At 45.7% G+C, this 16,710-nt stretch overlaps 1 protein-coding gene across 1 annotated transcript; it reads right to left on the minus strand.

Moving 5' to 3' along the window:
* Positions 1-6,370: 6,370 nt before the first annotated feature.
* LOC144509733 (ferritin heavy chain B-like) lies at positions 6,371-16,415 on the minus strand. The gene is made up of 5 exons (XM_078238512.1): positions 16,327-16,415; positions 8,047-8,071; positions 7,648-7,794; positions 6,788-6,913; positions 6,371-6,517 (listed from the first exon to the last, which is right to left on the minus strand). Exons 1-5 carry the CDS (start codon positions 16,413-16,415, stop codon positions 6,371-6,373), a joined length of 534 nt encoding a protein of 177 aa, XP_078094638.1.
* Between the last annotated feature and the right edge of the window lie 295 nt (positions 16,416-16,710).

The following is a 16,710-nucleotide window of genomic DNA, read 5'->3' on the forward strand; positions in this document are numbered from 1 at the left end:
TTTTGAGGGTAGGGCAGTGGATGTTGTTTACATGGACTTCAGTAAGGCCTTTGACAAGGTCCCTTGTGGTGGACTGGTGCAGAAAGTGAAGTCGCATGGGATCAGAGGTGAGCTGGCAAGGTGGATACAAAACTGGCTTGGTCAAAGAAGATAGAGGGTAGTAGTGGAAGGGTGTGTTTCTGAATGGAGGGCTGTGACAAGTGGCGTTCCTCAGGGATCAGTACTAGGACCTTTGCTGTTTGTAATATATATAAATGAATTGGAGGAAAATGTAACTGGTTTGATTAGTAAGTTTGTGGACGGCACAAAGGTTGGTGGATTTGCGGATAGCGACGAGGACCATCAGAGAATACAGCAGGATATAGATCGTTTGGAGATTTGGGCGGCGAGATGGCAGATGGAGTTTAATCCGGACAAATGTGAGGTAATGCATTTTGGAAGGCCTAATACAGATAGGAAATGTACAATAAATGGCAGAACTCTTAAGAGTATTGATAGGCAAAGAGATCTGGGTGTAAAGGAATGCAGGTGGAGAAGGTAGTCAAGAAGGCAAACGGCATGCTTGCCTTCATCGGCTGGGGCATTGAGTTTAAAAATTGGCAAGTCATGTTGCAGCTTTATAGAACCTTAGTTAGGCTGCACTTGGAATATAGTGTTCAATTCTGGTTGCCACACTACCAGAAGAATGTAAAGGCTTTGGAAAGGGTGCAGAAAAGATTTACCAGGATGTTGCCTGGTATGGGGGACATTAGCTATGAGGAGAGGTTGGAGAAACTTGGTTTGTTCTCACTGGAACAACGGAGGTTGAGGGGTGACCTGATAGAAGTCTACAAGATTGAGGAGCAGAGTGGATAGTCAGAAGCTTTTTCCCAGGGTAGAAGAGTCAATTACTAGGGGGCACAGGTTTAAGGTGCGAGGGGCAAGGTTCAAAGGAGATGTACGAGGCAGATTTTTTACAGAGGGTGGTGGGTGTTTGGAACTTGTTGCTGGGGAAAGTAGTGGAAGGATATGGTAGTGACTTTTAAGGGGTGTCTGGACAAATACATGAATAAGATGGGAACAGAGGGACATGGTCCCCGGAAGGGTAGAAGGTTTTAGTCAGGCAGCATGGTTGGCGCAGGCTTGGAGGGCCGAAGGGCCTGTTCCTGTGCTGTAAGTTTCTTTCTTCTTTGTTCTTTGGCTGTGCTAAATTACACTTGCCCCACTCACTAGTTGGGGGCCAGCAGGATAAATGCATAAGTGTCATCTTGATGGGCTGAATGACCTCCTGCGCTGTTGGGATTCTATTCTAAAATTGAGATTTTTTAATAAAAGTGAGCAAATAGCCTGAAATGTCACTGACAATTGCTGAACTTTCAATGATTCACAATCTGATTTTATGTTCTTATGAGTGGATGAATCTCCAGGATCTAATGATCGTCCCAGAGTGTTTAATTGGCCCTGGAAATAGTAGATCCATTTTTCAAAGTCTGGACTAGTTGTTACAGGTGGCAGGGTAGCCAAAGCAAGTGTGCTACTCAAAGTGGAGTGGAAACAAAACAATATTAATCCCAGGGAAGTTGCTAGAGTCCATTATCAAGGAATTCATAGCTCAACACTTGGAAAGCATTGGTATAACTAGATAAAGTCAGCATGGAAAGTGGAAATTGAAAATGAAAAGGGAAATCCTGCTTGATGAATCTATTGGATTTCTTTAAGGATGTAACAATTAGAGTTGACTGAGAAGGACCAGTTATTGTGGTTATTTAGTCTTTCAGAAGGCTTTTAACAAAGTCTCAGGTAACAGGTTGCTATATAAAGTTAGATTGCAGATAATGTCTTGAGAGGCTAGAAAGCAAAGACTTGATATAAATGGTTCTTGTTTAGAATTGCAGCCAGTGACTAGAGTTATGAGAGGATAGATAGACTGGGACTTTTTCTCCTGGAGAGTAGGAGGTTTGGGGGTGGCCTTATAGGGGTCTATAAAATGAGGGGGGGGGGGGGGGGGGGGAGAGAGAGTAGATCAGCTCGATAGTCAATATCTTTTCCCAAAGGTTGGAGAGTCTAAAACTAGAGGGCATAGGCTTAAGGTGTGAGGGGAGATACAAAAGGGTCTAGAGGGGCAATTCTTTTCAGAGGTGGTGAGTGTCTGGAATGAGTTACAATTTTTGTCTTTCAAAAAGCATTTGGACAGAGGGATATGGGCCAAATGTGGGAAACTGGGTGGTTTAAAAACTTCTGGCCCAAAAGTTAAAAATCTAAATTAGGGCAAGGCCAATTTTGATAGTACCAGGCAGGAACTTTCAAAGTGTGCTGGCTGTTATCCCTCTTTGCATCAGCTCTTGTCCATCGAGTCTGTGTAACTACATGTTTTATTGGATTCTGTGGGAAGGCAAAAGAACATCTGGTAAGTGGGAGGCTTTCAAAAATGTTAACCAGGGTTCAGGGTAAGCACATTCCTCTTAGAGTGAAGGGCAAAGCTGGTAGTAGGGAATCCTGGATGACTTGGGATATTGAGGGCCTGGACATGCATAGGCAGCTGGCCTTTTTTTTAGGTCGAACCGAATAAACAAACTCAAATTAAGTCAGGACAAAGTAAAAGGGGCAGCTCCCCAAAAGAAGGGGGAACAGCCCAAACAAAAATCAAAGTACAAAGGAAACTTAAAAACATCAAATTGAAATGTGATCAGGGTCAATAACGCACCCCAACCCTGCTGTGCCCAACGGGCACGGAAGGCGTCGACCGCGCCCGTGGACACCGCATGCTCCTTCTCCAGGGGCACCTGGCCGCGAACATAGCCGCGGTAGAGGGGCAGACAGTCAGGATGGACGGCCCCCTCAATCGCCTGCTGCTTATTTGATCAAGTGATTCCTTGAAGAGTAGGGAGTGTAGGAGTAGAGTTAAAGAAATCAGGAGGGCGGGGGGGGGGGGGAAGAGGGGGGGGGGGAAGGGGGCATGAGATTGTTTTGGCAGATAAGGCAAAGGAGAATCCAAAGAGCTTCTACAAACACATAAAGGCCAAAAGACTAACGAGGGAGAGAGTAGGGCCTCTTAAGGATCAACAAAGTCATCCATGTGCAGATCTACAAGAGATGGGCGAGATCCTAAATGAATATTTCTCTTCAGTATTTACAGTTGAGAAAAGCATGGATGTTAGGGAACTTGGGGAAAATAAATAGTGATGTCTTGAGGAGTTTGCATATTACAGAGAAGGAGGTGCTGGAAGTCTTAAAGTGCATCAAGGTAGATAAATCTGCGGGACCTGATGAAGTGTATCCCAGGACATTGTGGGAAGCTAGGGAGGAAATTGCGGGTCCCCTAGCAGAGATATTTGATTCATTGATAGTTACAGGTGAGGTGCCTGAAGATTGGAGGGTGGCAAATGTGCCTTTGTTTAAAAAGGGCTGCAGGGAAAAGCCTGGGAACTACAGGCCGGTGAGCCTACATCTGTGGTGGGTAAGTTGTTGGCAGGTAATTTGAGAGACAGGATCTACAGGCATTTAGAGACGCAAGGACCGATTTGGGCTTTGAGTGGAAAATCATGCATCTCAAATTTGATTGAGTCTTTGGAAGGGGTAACCAAGAAGGTAGATGGGGACAGTGCCGTTGATGTTGTCTACATGGGCTTTAGCAAGGCCTTTGACAGAGTATTGCACGTTAGGTTGTTGCATAAGGTTAAATCTCACTGGATCCAGGGAGAGATAGCTAAAATGGATACAAAATTGGCTTGATAACAGGATGTGGAGATGCCGGCGTTGGACTGGGGTAAACACAGTAAGAAGTTTAACAACACCAGGTTAAAGTCCAACAGGTTTATTTGGTAGCAAAAGCCACACAAGCTTTCGGAGCTGCAAGCCCCTTCTTCAGGTGAGTGGGAATTCTGTTCACAAACAGAGCATATAAACAGCATATAAACATATATGCTCTGTTTGTGAACAGAATTTCCACTCACCTGAAGAAGGGGCTTGCAGCTCCGAAAGCTTGTGTGGCTTTTGCTACCAAATAAACCTGTTGGACTTTAACCTGGTGTTGATAACAGAAGACAGAGGGTGGTTGTAAAGGGTTATTTTTCAAACTGGAGGCCTGTGACTAGCAGTGTGCCTCAGGGATCGATACTGGGTCCACTGTTATTTGTCATTTATAATCAATGATTTGGATGAGAGTATAGGAGGCATGGTTAGTACGTTTGCAGATGACACCAAGATTGGTGGCATAGTGGACAGTGAAGAAGGTTATCTTGGATTGTAACGGGATCTTGATCAATTGGGCCAGTGGGCTGACGAATTGCAGATGGAGTTTAATTTAGACAAATGCGAGGTGATGCATTTTGGTAGATTGAATCAGGGCAGGACTTACTCAGTTAATGGTAGGGTGTTGGGGAGAGTTACAGAACAAAGAGATCTAGGGGTACAAGTTCATAGCTCCTTGAAAGTAGAGTCACAAGTGGACAGAGCAGTGAAGAAGGCATTTGGCATGCTTGGTTTCATTGGTCAGAACATTGAATACAAGAGTTGGGATGTCTTGAAGTTGTACAAGACATTGGTAAGGCCACACTTGGAATACCGTGTACAGTTCTGGTTATGCTATTATAGAAAGGATATTAAACGAGAAAGTGCAGAAAAGATTTACTAGGATGCTACCGGGACTTGATGGATTGAGTTATGAGAGGCTGGATAGACTAGGACTTTCTCTGGAGCGTCGAAGGCTGAGGGGTGACCTTAGAGGTCTATAAAACAATGAGGGGCATAGATCAGCTAGATAATCAATATCTTTTCCCAAAGGTAGGGGAGTCTAAAACTAGAGGGCATAATTTTAAGGGGAGAGATACAAAAAAGTGTCCAGAGGGGCAGTTTTTTCACATGGGGTGTTGAGTGCCTGGGGCAAGCTGCCAGAGGTAATAGTAGTAGAGGCGGATACAATTTTGTCTTTAGTGTTTGGAGAGTTACACGGGTGATAGGGGCCAAATGCAAGTAATTGGGACTAGCTTAGGGGTTTAAAAAGGCAGCATGGACTAGTTGGGCTGAAGGGCCTATTTCCATTCTGTAAACTTCTGACTTGAGTGGAGTTTTACAGGGATCTATGCAAGGGCCACAAAGGTTCACATGATATATTAATGAATTGAAAGAGGAAACAAAGTATTGTATCCAAATTTACTGCTGATAACAGTTGGGTGGGAGGGTGAGCTGTAAGGTGGATGCAGAGATACTTCAGTGTGATTTGGACAGGCTGTGTGGGCATATGCAGTATAATGTAGATAAATTTGAAACAATACACAGGTTATAACTGAATGGCTGTAAATTGAGATGGATAGTGAGACCTAGTCAGTGTGCAGATACAGCAGGCAGTAAAGACAAATGTTGGGGTTCCCAGTGGAGGTTGGGGTTCCAGCTACATGAGGGTTAGGGTGAGAGAGATTTAAAGACATAGAGCCTTTGAGAAACAATGCCAGACTGACTGCCATTCCTGGAAAAACATCTTTTTTACCAGAAAGGTAACAAAGCAGTTTTGAAAGGAAACTGGAATCCTGAGCCTGATAGGTTGTGTACAAAACAAGGGGTGGGGTATGAGCTATTTTATGCCTCCAAAGAAAGCTAAGTATATTTTCTTTTGCTTTGAGAGATGGAGCGACTGCTTCAGAGGGAAACAGGGCTTTTGAAAAACAGGCCAGATAGTCCACAGCTGGAGGCAAATACATCCTGCTCCAGAGTTGCTCTACACACCACAGTAGAGTAGAGTAATCTGGAATGTTCCTCCAGGCCATCTGTAAAGCAATTCAAGAATCATTGTTTGTATCATAGGTCAGCACCTAGAGAGCCACCTTGGGTAACCCAGACTCCACCAGCCCTTGAATCCTACAATACAGAGGGAGGCCATTCAGCCCATTGTGTTTATGCCAATGCTGATAGTACCTTGAGGCCCTCCCCATGATCCCACATTTATCATGGCTAATCCCCCTGCCCAACCTGTACATCTTGCTGTTGAACCCTGACTTTTAACCCAAGTAATAGCCTTTCTATTCAGCCAGATTGTTAACCAAGTTTGTCAAAGGAAATTTGTTAAGTCTTTTATTCTGGGTAACAGCAGTGAAAATGAACACTTGACCAACTGGACACTCCCTTTGTTGTGTTTTCCTTCTAAAAGGACATCTTCCTATTATTCCACAATAGCAGGACATTCCTTTGCTGAGGAAGTGAACAGATTAGTTACAGAAATCCTTTGCATGCTGAAGAAGCGAGTGAATCAAGAGAAACCTTTGAGCCCAGCTATTGAATTACACTAAAGGACAAAAATATTGTCCAATAAATATTTATTTCCAAATACAGCAATAGCTGGGTGTAGGAAGTGGAGCACAAAAATAGTCCAAATTGGATCAAACTTCATTCCCAAGGCTCAGTTGAGGGTGAGCCTGTCAAACAGGTACTCTCCCATGCCATTCTCAGGGACTCCCAGTCTCTTCAGGTTGGTGATGTAATCGCCAAGCTTCTTGATCATCTTCACTTGTTCATCCAAGTAGTGAGACTCCAGGAAGTCACAAAGCTGGAAACAGGAAGTCAGGAGAAATTAGTGAGTTCTATTATCCAGATGTAATGCACAATTCTGGTTCTACCCACAATTCCATTAAACTGAGTGTGAGTGGATCAAGAAACATTGCTGCCTCAGAATGGATCTGTTTAGTGATCAGGTTCAGTGACCTTTGCAGAACAAACCCACAAGTGGGAAACACAAAGCAATGGAATTCTGTCACAGGGAATTGTAGATTCCAATATCATCTCAACACCACTGCAGAAAACCCATTACACAGCTTACATGAGGGTCGGTGTTCCCAGAGGAGAGTTTGTGCAGATCCAGTAGACTCTGGTTCACGTTCTTCTCCATCTGCAGAGCGCTCTGCATTGCCTCCAGACCATAGCTCCACTCATCCTGCTCTGGCTTCTGAAAGAGGGGAAAAAGCTTCATTATTCTATTGGGGAGGGGAAGGTGACAATTTAGCAGCAATTAGTCCATGGACCAGCATGCTGAGTATTAGAATAACTGGGATGACGTTGGAGACCATTACTGGACAAAGATCAGCTCATTAATTCTGCTATTTAGTTAATGCAAGTCCATTCCCAAAATTCCTCATTTAAAAAATATCTTTATTTGTGTCACAAGTAGGTTTACATTAACACTGCAGTGAAGTTACTGCAAAAATCCCTTTGTCACCCACTCCAGCACCTGTTTAGGCACACTGAGGGAAGAATTCAGCATGGCCAATGCACCTAACCATCATGTCTTTTGGACTGTGGGAGGAAACCCACACAGACATGAGGAGAATGTGCAAACTCCAGTCAGTGACCCAAACAAAGAATCGAACCCAGGTCCCTGGTGCTGTGAGGCAATAGTACGAACCACTGCTCCCCTGATGTTTATAGCTTTGCCCCACATTCACCACCAGTTGCCTGTGCAAGCACCAGAGTCTGAGTTAATAGTTCAATTCTTCCCAAATAGCTACATTTATTGATCATCTATCCATTAGAGGAGTGATTTAAAGATCCTCATCACACCAACATTAGCAGCTTCAATCAATCTCAAAGTGAGAATTCAAGGCTGTATTGACAAGATATTAAACATTTGAAATGAGAGAAATCTAAACTGTATGGCAGACCCCACCCAAGGGAAAATCCAACCTGGACATCCTCCAGGATGACTCTGCCTCCACGTTTATTCTGGAATTCCATCAGTTTCTCAACATGTTCCCATTCCTCATGTGACTGCTCCTTGAAGAACTCAGCAAAGTGACTCAGGGCAACATCAACCTGGTCAAAGTAAGCAGACTGCAGGGAGACACACAAATGGAAGAGTCAGGTTTGACCCAAGAAAAAACAGCAGCGTCACAATAGATAACATCCTTTTTGATGTCATCGGCTGGCCTTTAATTTGGGGACCCAAGTATTTCCTAGGAAGCCAAATGTTTTTCCTCAGTATGTTGACAGTCCATCCCTGGAAAACCCAAGAGCAGTAATGCTTTTTGGTTGATAGCTAAATTTCAACATGGGAGAAATTGAGGGAGTACAGCAAAGGCTTACCAGCCTGATTCCTGGGATGGCATATCTGTCATGCGACAACCAGGTCAGTTAGGATTAGATTCAGAGTTATGAGAGGGATCTTATTAGAAACAAAATTCTAACAGAAAGATTGTTCCTTAATGGTGCAAGAGTCCAGAACGAGGGGGCCATAGTTTGAGGATAAGGTGCGAACCTTTTAGGACTGAGGTGAGGAGGAATTTCTTCACCCAGAGAGTGGTGAATGTGTGGAATTCACAACCACAGAAAAGTAGTCAAGGCCAAAACATTATGAATACTTGGGGTGAAAGGAATCAAGGGATATGGGGCAGGGCAGGATCAGGACATCAAGTTTGATCTTCAACCAGGATCAAATGGCCCTACTTTTATTTGCTATGTTTCTCCTTTCTCTCCCATGCCAAAGGTCAGATGTCAAAAAGATGCTTCAAATCAGTAACTTAAACATTTTAGATAGGAAAGAGTTCAGCACATCAGGATTTACTCATTTAAAGAAAGAGGATAAAGTGACCATAGCTAATTGTAACCCCCTGCTGACCACTATATGGGGGCTACTATTTAAATATTCAATCAACAGGATCCCGAATTCCTAGCGGTTGATGTTGATTTGGCTAATTCCCTGTTTACCCATAAATGTCAGTACTGTAATCGGAATATCAAAAATAAATTTAATAACACATATCATTACCAGACATAAAACAATGAGCTCTGATCTATAACCGTTGGGGGCCCTCCGTTGGTGCACATATGGGGAAACTCATCCTCAGTAACACATTTGTAGATACTGTTCCAGTTTGGGTGGCACGGTAGCACAGTGGTTAGCACTGCTGCTTCACAGCTCCAGGGTCCCGGGTTCGATTCCCGGCTCGGGTCACTGTCTGTGTGGAGTTTGCACATTCTCCTCGTGTCTGTGTGGGTTTTCTCCGGGTGCTCCGGTTTCCTCCCACAGTCCAAAGATGTGCGGGTTAGGTTGATTGGCCATGTTAAAAAAATTGCCCCTGAGAGTCCTGAGATGCGTAGGTTAGCAGGATTAACGGGTAAATATGTGGGGGTAGGGCCTGGGTGGGATTGTGATCGGTGCAGACTCGATGGGCCGAATGGCCTCCTTCTGCACTGTAGGGTTTCTATGATTTCTATGATTGTATAGTCCTCACCAGTTACTCACAACACCCACACACAGTCCAGGAGAGACACACGTGTGGAAGATGATGCCGCAGGAGGCAGAGGTGCCGCGAGCTATCCGTGCAGCAACGTAGGTCCAGTGTGCTGAAGGCTGTCCTCCTCGGCAGTAATGAAAAGAACAGGCAGGGGAACGCCTGGCTGCCTCTCCCTCCAAACCCAATTCTCACTGCCTGGAAAAAGCTCTCTCTCTCCACACTCCCTCTTCAGCTCTCTCCCTCTCCAGCTCACTGCCTCTCCAGCTCTGCACTGCTTCACTTCCTGGCGCCTTTTTTTTCCTCCCGCCCCCAGAGCAATCCCATTGGCCCAGCCCACATCACTCAACCAACAGCATCCTGTTCACAGCACCCGCCCGGCAAACAGGACACTGAAACCCACAAGGGACAAAGAACACCGGTAACTGTCTTCCCCACAAATTTTCCTCAGTCCCTTACATTCTCCCCCCACCAAAAATACAGCATGCCCCCATGCTGAAGTACATGACATAGGACCCAGTTAACCAATTACACCGTGTACCTTATAGTGTGATGACTGGTATAATAGTGGGTGAAAAGAGTGGTACCTTATTTATACATGACGAGCACTGAGCAAAGGAGTTACACCACCATGCATGACAACTATTGCAGTGTTCAGGAAAATGCACAGTGGGTGGCATAGCTGAGTGAACACTTGTATGTCCTACTACTACAGACTTTGCACACGGCTCTCCCAGCTTTGTATAATGGAAACGGTCTGCTGGCTTTCTCTCTCTCTGTGATCTCCTTATCTCTGGTTCTGGATTGGCTATGTTAGATGTGTCTGTAGTGTAAGTGCCCTCAACAGAACTGTCTGATTCTACTTCCCTTTGCTCAGTTACTACCTCTTCTATCACAACAGGTAGCCCTTCTGAAGATTCTGAGCTCGCTGCGACTTCTGTCACTTCTGTAGCATTTGTGGGGGGATTGGACTCTGTAGGCATGACATCCTGTTCCGGTTGTTCACAGATTCCCTCCGGATTGTCAATGATCAAGTCCTCTGGGTAATGTCCATACTCTGACTCTGAGTCTGAAGAGTTTTGATCTTCCAGGGGCACATCAGCTGCGGAGTCATCTTTGTGAACCTCAGGAGTTTGATTCCTTTCTTTTGCTTTTCTGCGCCTGAGGGCTCTTGGAGAGGGAGTAGGCTTTGAGTCAACCTCAGTGCTCAATTGGACCTCTTGTCCCAGGGGCAAAATATGATTTCGGTGCATGACCTTAATGGGTCCCGAACCATCTGCAGGCTTTAGACGATAAACAGGAAGATCAGACATTTGACACTCAACCACATAAGGATTTGTACTCCACCGATCAGCAAGCTTCTGCTTCCCTTTCGGGCCAAGGTTTCGAATGAGGACTCTATCCCCAGGCTTCAAGCAATGGTAGCGCACTCTCTGGTCATACCTCTCCTTGTTACTTTGGTTCATTTTAGCGGAAGTGGCTTGGGCCAACTGATAGGCTGCTTGCAGCTCTTTCTTCATCTTAGACACATACTGCAAGTGGGAAGTTGTTGAGGTCCCATCCGCTGACACGCCAAAGCAAATGTCCACAGGAAGTCTGGCTTCCCTCCCGAACATTAAAAAGTAGGGCGAATACCCGGTAGCTTCATTTGCGGGTACAGTTGTACGCGTGGACCAGATGTGCAATGTGCTGACTCCATTTGGACTTTTGACTGGGCTCAAGAGTTCCTAGCATGTTCAACAGGGTTCTATTGAACCTCTCTGGTTGAGGGTCACCTTGTGGGTGGTATGGTGAAGTTCTTGATTTCCTCACACCCAACATGGTCAACATCTCTCTCACCAACTGGCTTTCAAAATCCCGACCCTGGTCTGAATGTATGTGAGTTGGTAGGCCACAGTGAATGAAGTATTTCTCCCATAGAGTTCTGGCAACCGTTATGGCTCTCTGATCCTTGGTTGGGAATGCTTGTGCATACCGAGTGAAGTGGTCAGTGACTACCAACACATTGCACACATTACGGGAATCAGGTTCTATGGAGAGAAAGTCAATGCATACAAGATCCATAGGGCCTGAACTTTGGATGTGGGAAAGTGGTGCTGCTCTCTGTGGCAGAGTCTTTCTCTTAATGCAGCGTTCACATGTCTTGCAGTATGTCTCTACGTCTAGCTTCATGCGGGGCCAGAAGAATCTGTCACAGACAAGTGCATAGGTCTTGTCAAATCCCAGATGTCCATTGTTGTCATGCAGTGACTTCAGAATCATACGGTGGAACTGCTTGGGGAGCACAAGCTGTCGCCGTAAGCGTAGGTCAGACTGTTTGACTGTCCTGTAAAGCAGACCCTGCTCGATTGACCACTTCCCCCACTCTCGTTTCAGAAGTGTAAGATCAGGATGGTTTGTCTGTACTTGACTTGCCGGTGCCTTCTGATTGACAGCTAGCCATATTTCTCCTATACACGGGTCGCTTTTCTGAGCGGCTTGAAGCTCTGCTGGACTGAAAGTGGGCAGCTGATCAGCTACTACTGCAACGGTATGACAGAAAGCCTTGGGAACTGCAGACACATGAGCCCCTATTTGTTCGATCACACATGGATAGGAGTGAACTGCTTGTGTGCTACTCGACACAGTCTGACAGAGAGCCCGCACTCCTGGAACTGGGATTTCTTGCCATTCATCATCTGGTGTCATGCTGTCATGTGGATGTTGAGACAATGAGTCTGCGTCAAGGTTATGCCGGCCTGATCTATACTTAAGGCTAAAGTTGTAGGTGGACAGTGCTGAGAGCCAGCGATGACCAGTGGCATCCAGTTTAGCTGACGTTGTGACGTAGGTCAGGGGATTGTTGTCCGTTCTGACTTGTACAGTAGCTCCGTAAAGATAGTCATGTAGCTTATCCACAATAGCCCACTTGAGAGCTAAAAACTCCAGTTTGTGTGCTGGATAGTTTTTCTCAGATGGCGAGAGACTTCTGCTGATGAATGCAACTGGGCGTAGACCATCATCATGCTCTTGGTATAAGACACCACCTAGTCCGTCCAGGCTAGCATCCACGTGCAGAATGTAAGGCTTCTGTAGATCTGCGAACGCCAATACAGGGACTTTGGTGAGCCGGGTCTTGAGTCCTTGGAAAGCATGTTTGCATTGCTCACTCCACCGAGAGCCAAAGGGTTCAGAACGCTTGAAGTAAGTCTTGTCAGGTGAGTTTGCAGTCTGACTCCCCTTGGAGCGGGGACGGGGAGGATATCCTTGAAGGAGTCCGTTGAGGGGACGGCAGAGTTTGGAGAAGTCCTTGACAAAGCGGCGATAGTAGCCACAAAATCCAAGGAAGGATCTGAGCTCTGTCACCGTTTGGGGTCTTGGCCAGGAGACAACAGCCTCTACCTTGGATGGGTCCGTCGCTATTCCGTCCTGCGACACTACATGTCCAACGTAGGTGACAGAAGTCCTGCCAAACTGGCACTTGTCAAGCGACAGCTTCAGACCTTCTTCTTGGAGCCGGTCAAGCACTTTGAGCAACCGCTCCTCGTGTTCTTCGAGGGTTCGTCCAAACACAATGAGATCATCCAGGTACACCAACACCTCCAGAAAGTTCATGTCGCCGACAGTTAGGCCGCACTTGGAAGATAGTGTTCAATTCTGGTCGCCACACTACCAGAAGGATGTGGAGGCTTTGGAGAGGGTACAGAAAAGACTGAGCCTGGTATGGGGAGCATTAGCTATGAGCAAAGGTTGGAGAAACTTGGTTTGTTCCCACTGGAATGATGGAGGTTGAGGGGTGACCTACAAGATTATGAGAGGCATGGACAGAGTGGATAATCAGAAGCTTTTTCTCAGGCTGGAAGAGTCAATTACGAGGGGGCACAGGTGTAAGGTGCGAGGGGCAAGGTTTAAAGGGGATGTACGAGGCAGATCTTTTACACAGAGAGTTTTGGGTGCCTGGAAGTCGCTGCCGGCAGAGGGAGTGGAAGCAGATATGGTAGTGACTTTTAAGGGGCATCTTGACAAATACATGAATAGGATGGGAATAGAGGGATATGGTCCCCGGAAGGGTAAGGGGTTTTAGTTCAGTCGGGCAGCATGTCCGGTGCAGGCTTGGAGGGCCGAAGGGGCTGTTCCTGTGCTGTAATTTTCTTTGTTCTTTGGTTGTTTTTAAAACTGGAGGCCTGTGACCAGCGGTGTGCCGCAGGGATCCGTGCTGGGCCCACTGTTATTTGTCATTTATATTAATGATTTCGATGAAAATATAGGGGGCACCAAGATTGGTGGCATAGTGGACAGTGAAGAGATTATCTCGGATTGCAACAGGATCTTGATAAATTGGGCCAATGGCCTGACGAATGGCAGATGGAGGTTAATTTAGGTCAATGCGAGGTGATGCATTTTTTTTAGATTGAACTAGGGCAGGACTTACTCAGTTAATGGTAGGGCATTGGGGAGAGTTACAGAACAAAGAGACCGAGGGGTACATGTTCATAACTCCTTGAAAGTGGAGTCACAGGTGGACAGAGTGGTGAAGAAGTCATTCAGCATGCTTGGTTTCATTGGTCAGAACATTGAATACAGGAGTTGGGACGTCTTGTTGAAGTTGTACAAGACATTGGTTAGGCCACACTTGGAATACTGTGAGCAGTTCTGTTCACCCTATTCGAGAAAGCATATTATTAAACTAGAAAGAGTGCAGAAAAGATTTACTAGGATGCTACCGGGACTTGATGGGACTGGCTCAATCATAGAAGACAGAGGGTAGCAGTGGGCGGATACATTTCTGAATGGAGGGCTGTGACAAGTGGCTTTCCTCAGGGATCAGTGCTGGGACCTTTGCTGTTTGTAATATATATAAATGATTTGGTGGAAAATGTAACTGGTTTGATTCGTAAGTTTGCGGACGACACAAAGGTTAGTGGATTTGCAGATATCGATAAGGACCGTCAGAGGATACAGGAGGACATAGATCGGTTGGAGACTTGGGCGGAGAGATGGCAGATAGAGTTTAATCCGGACAAATGTGAGGTAATGCATTTTGGAAGGTCTAATACAGATAGGAAATATACTGTAAATGGCACAACTCTCAAGAGTATTGATAGACAGAAGGATCTAGGTGTACAGGTACACAGGTCACTGAAAGGGGCAACACAGGTGGAGAAGGTAGTCAAGAAGGTATACTGCATGCTTGCCTTCATCGGTCGGGGCATTGAGTTTAAAAACTGGCAAGTCATGTTGCTGCTTTAGAGAACCTTAGGTAGGCCGCACTTGTAATATAGTGTTCAATGCTGGTCGCCATACTACCAGAAGGATGTGGTGGCTTTGGCGAGGGTACAGAAAAGATTTACCAGGATGTTGCCTGGTATGGAAGGCATTAGCTATGAGGAGAGGTTGGAGAAACTTGGTTTGTTCTCATTGGAACGACGGAGGCTGAGGAGCAACCTGTTTGAAGTCTCCAAGATTATGAGAGGCATGGACAGAGTGGATAGTCAGAAGCTTTTTCCCAGAGTGGAAGAGTCAATTACTAGGGGGCACAGGTTTATGGTGCGAGGGGCAAGGTTTAAGGGAGATGTATGAGGCAGATTTTATACACATAGAGTAGTGGGTGCCTGGAACTCGCTGCCGGGGGAGGTAGGGGAAGTGGATAGGTAGTGACTTTTAAGGGGCATCTTGACAAATACATGAATAGGATGGGAATAGAGGGATATGATCCCCGGAAGGGTAGGGGTTTTAGTTATATCGGGCAGCATGGTTGGTGCAGGCGTGGAGGGCCGAAGGGCCTGTTCCTGCGCTGTAATTTTCTTTGTCCTTTGTTCTTTGAGAATTTAGGAGGCATGGTTGTAAGTTTGCAGATGTCACCAAGATTGGTGGCATAGTGGACAGTGAAGAAGATTATCTTGGATTGCAATGGGATCTTGATCAATTGGGCCAGTGGCCTGACGAATGGCAGGTGGAGTTTAGTTTAGATAAATGCGAGGTGATGCATTTTGGTAGATTGAATCAGGGCAGAACTTACTCAGTTAGTGGTACGTAATTGGGGAGAGTTATAGAACAAAGAGATCTAGGGCTACATGTTCATATCTCCTTGAAAGTGGAGTCACAGGTGGACAGAGTGGTGAAGAAGGCATTCGGCATGCTTGGTTTCATTGGTCAGAACAGTGAATACAGGAGTTGGGACGTCTTGTTGAAGTTGTAGAAGACATTGGTAAGGCCACACTTGGAATACTGTGTACAGTTCTGGTCACCCTATTATAGAAAGAATATTATTAAACTAGAAAGAGTGCAGAAAAGATTTACTAGGATGTTACCGGGACTTGATGGTTTGAGTTATAAGGAGAGGCTGGATAGACTGGGACTTTTTTCTCTGGAGCGTAGGAGGCTGAGAGGTGATCTTATCGAGGTCTATAAAATATTGAGGGGCACTCATCAGCCAGATAGTAAATATCTTTCCCCAAAGGTCGGGGAGTCTAAAACTTGAGGGCACAGGTTTAAGGTGAAAGGGGAGAGATACAAAAGGGTCCAGAGGGGCAATTGTTTCACACAGAGGGTGGTGAGTGTCTGGAACAAGCTGCCAGAGGTAATAGTAGAGGTGGGTACAATTTTGTCTTCTAAACAGCGTTTGGACAGTTACATGGGTACGATGGGTATAGAGGGATATGGGCCAAATGCGGGCAGTTGGGACTGTGGATGTAAATATGTAGAGTGTTGCTTAAATCGCGATGTTTTGGCGCCTGTTCTAGTATTTGAATTTGCGGTTGGTGCGGTCACGTGATGTTTTTGGCGCCGGTTCTGAAACAGTATTTGAACTGTAAAAAGCGTGGGAAATGTGTTCAGTCTCCCCTGATGGCTGCAGGCTTCGGTAACCCGCACCATTACGGAAGGCTGACCCGGCGTCATTAAAGGGAATAAAGAAGTTAACCAGATACCTGGAGTTGAATCGATTTTTGTCGAAGCCAAGCCTGATAAAGAGTATTTCCAGATTCACATTTGGTGTCAGAAGTGGGATGCCAACGGTTGGCGGAAGACAGGAAACGACGTTAGAGTCGGCAGCACCGAGTCTGGGACTGTTGAATTGGCCACCCAAGTGCGTGAGCACTGTTCATACAACCACTTGGTTTTCCTCTGCCCTGTAATTCTGGTCTTTCTTGACCTTTTGTTTGTTGTCGCCAGCCGCCCCGACGGAATAGCCTGTGATTTTGTCAGCTTCTGCAACTTCAGGTCGGTTGTTATTTGGGTCATTGTGAAAATGGTGAGGTAAAAATTAATTCGTCAGTGAATAATTGGCCAGAACCGTAATTCACTGAGGGTCGCCGTTGATCGGCGAGGGTCACCAGGGAATTGGTGAGGTGGTGATAGAATTGTTAGAGCTCCAATTGAATTTACCGGGGTATTGAGTGAATACAACAGTTTGTTTTAAAATGGGGAACTATTTGGATACAATCAATCAGACAAATTCAGCCTTACAAATGCTTTGTGAAAAATATCCAGATAAAGCCACCAAATTGAGACAATTGTTGGGGGCATTGACCCATAA

The sequence above is a fragment of the Mustelus asterias genome, chromosome 22 (genome assembly GCF_964213995.1).
Source record: "Mustelus asterias chromosome 22, sMusAst1.hap1.1, whole genome shotgun sequence".
Lineage (NCBI taxonomy): Eukaryota > Metazoa > Chordata > Chondrichthyes > Carcharhiniformes > Triakidae > Mustelus > Mustelus asterias.

What these genes read in the sequence shown, in the direction of transcription:
- LOC144509733 (XM_078238512.1), bottom strand. Translation starts at nt 16,415, where the DNA reads ATGACCCAAATAACAACCGACCTGAAGTTGCAGAAGCTGACAAAATCA. An exon ending in CCATCCCAGGAATCAGGCTG is followed by an intron (nt 7,795 to 8,046) that starts GTAAGCCTTTGC and finishes GTCTCCCTGCAG; the next exon opens with TCTGCTTACTTTGACCAGGT. An exon ending in CTGGGAACACCGACCCTCAT is followed by an intron (nt 6,518 to 6,787) that starts GTAAGCTGTGTA and finishes TCCTGTTTCCAG; the next exon opens with CTTTGTGACTTCCTGGAGTC.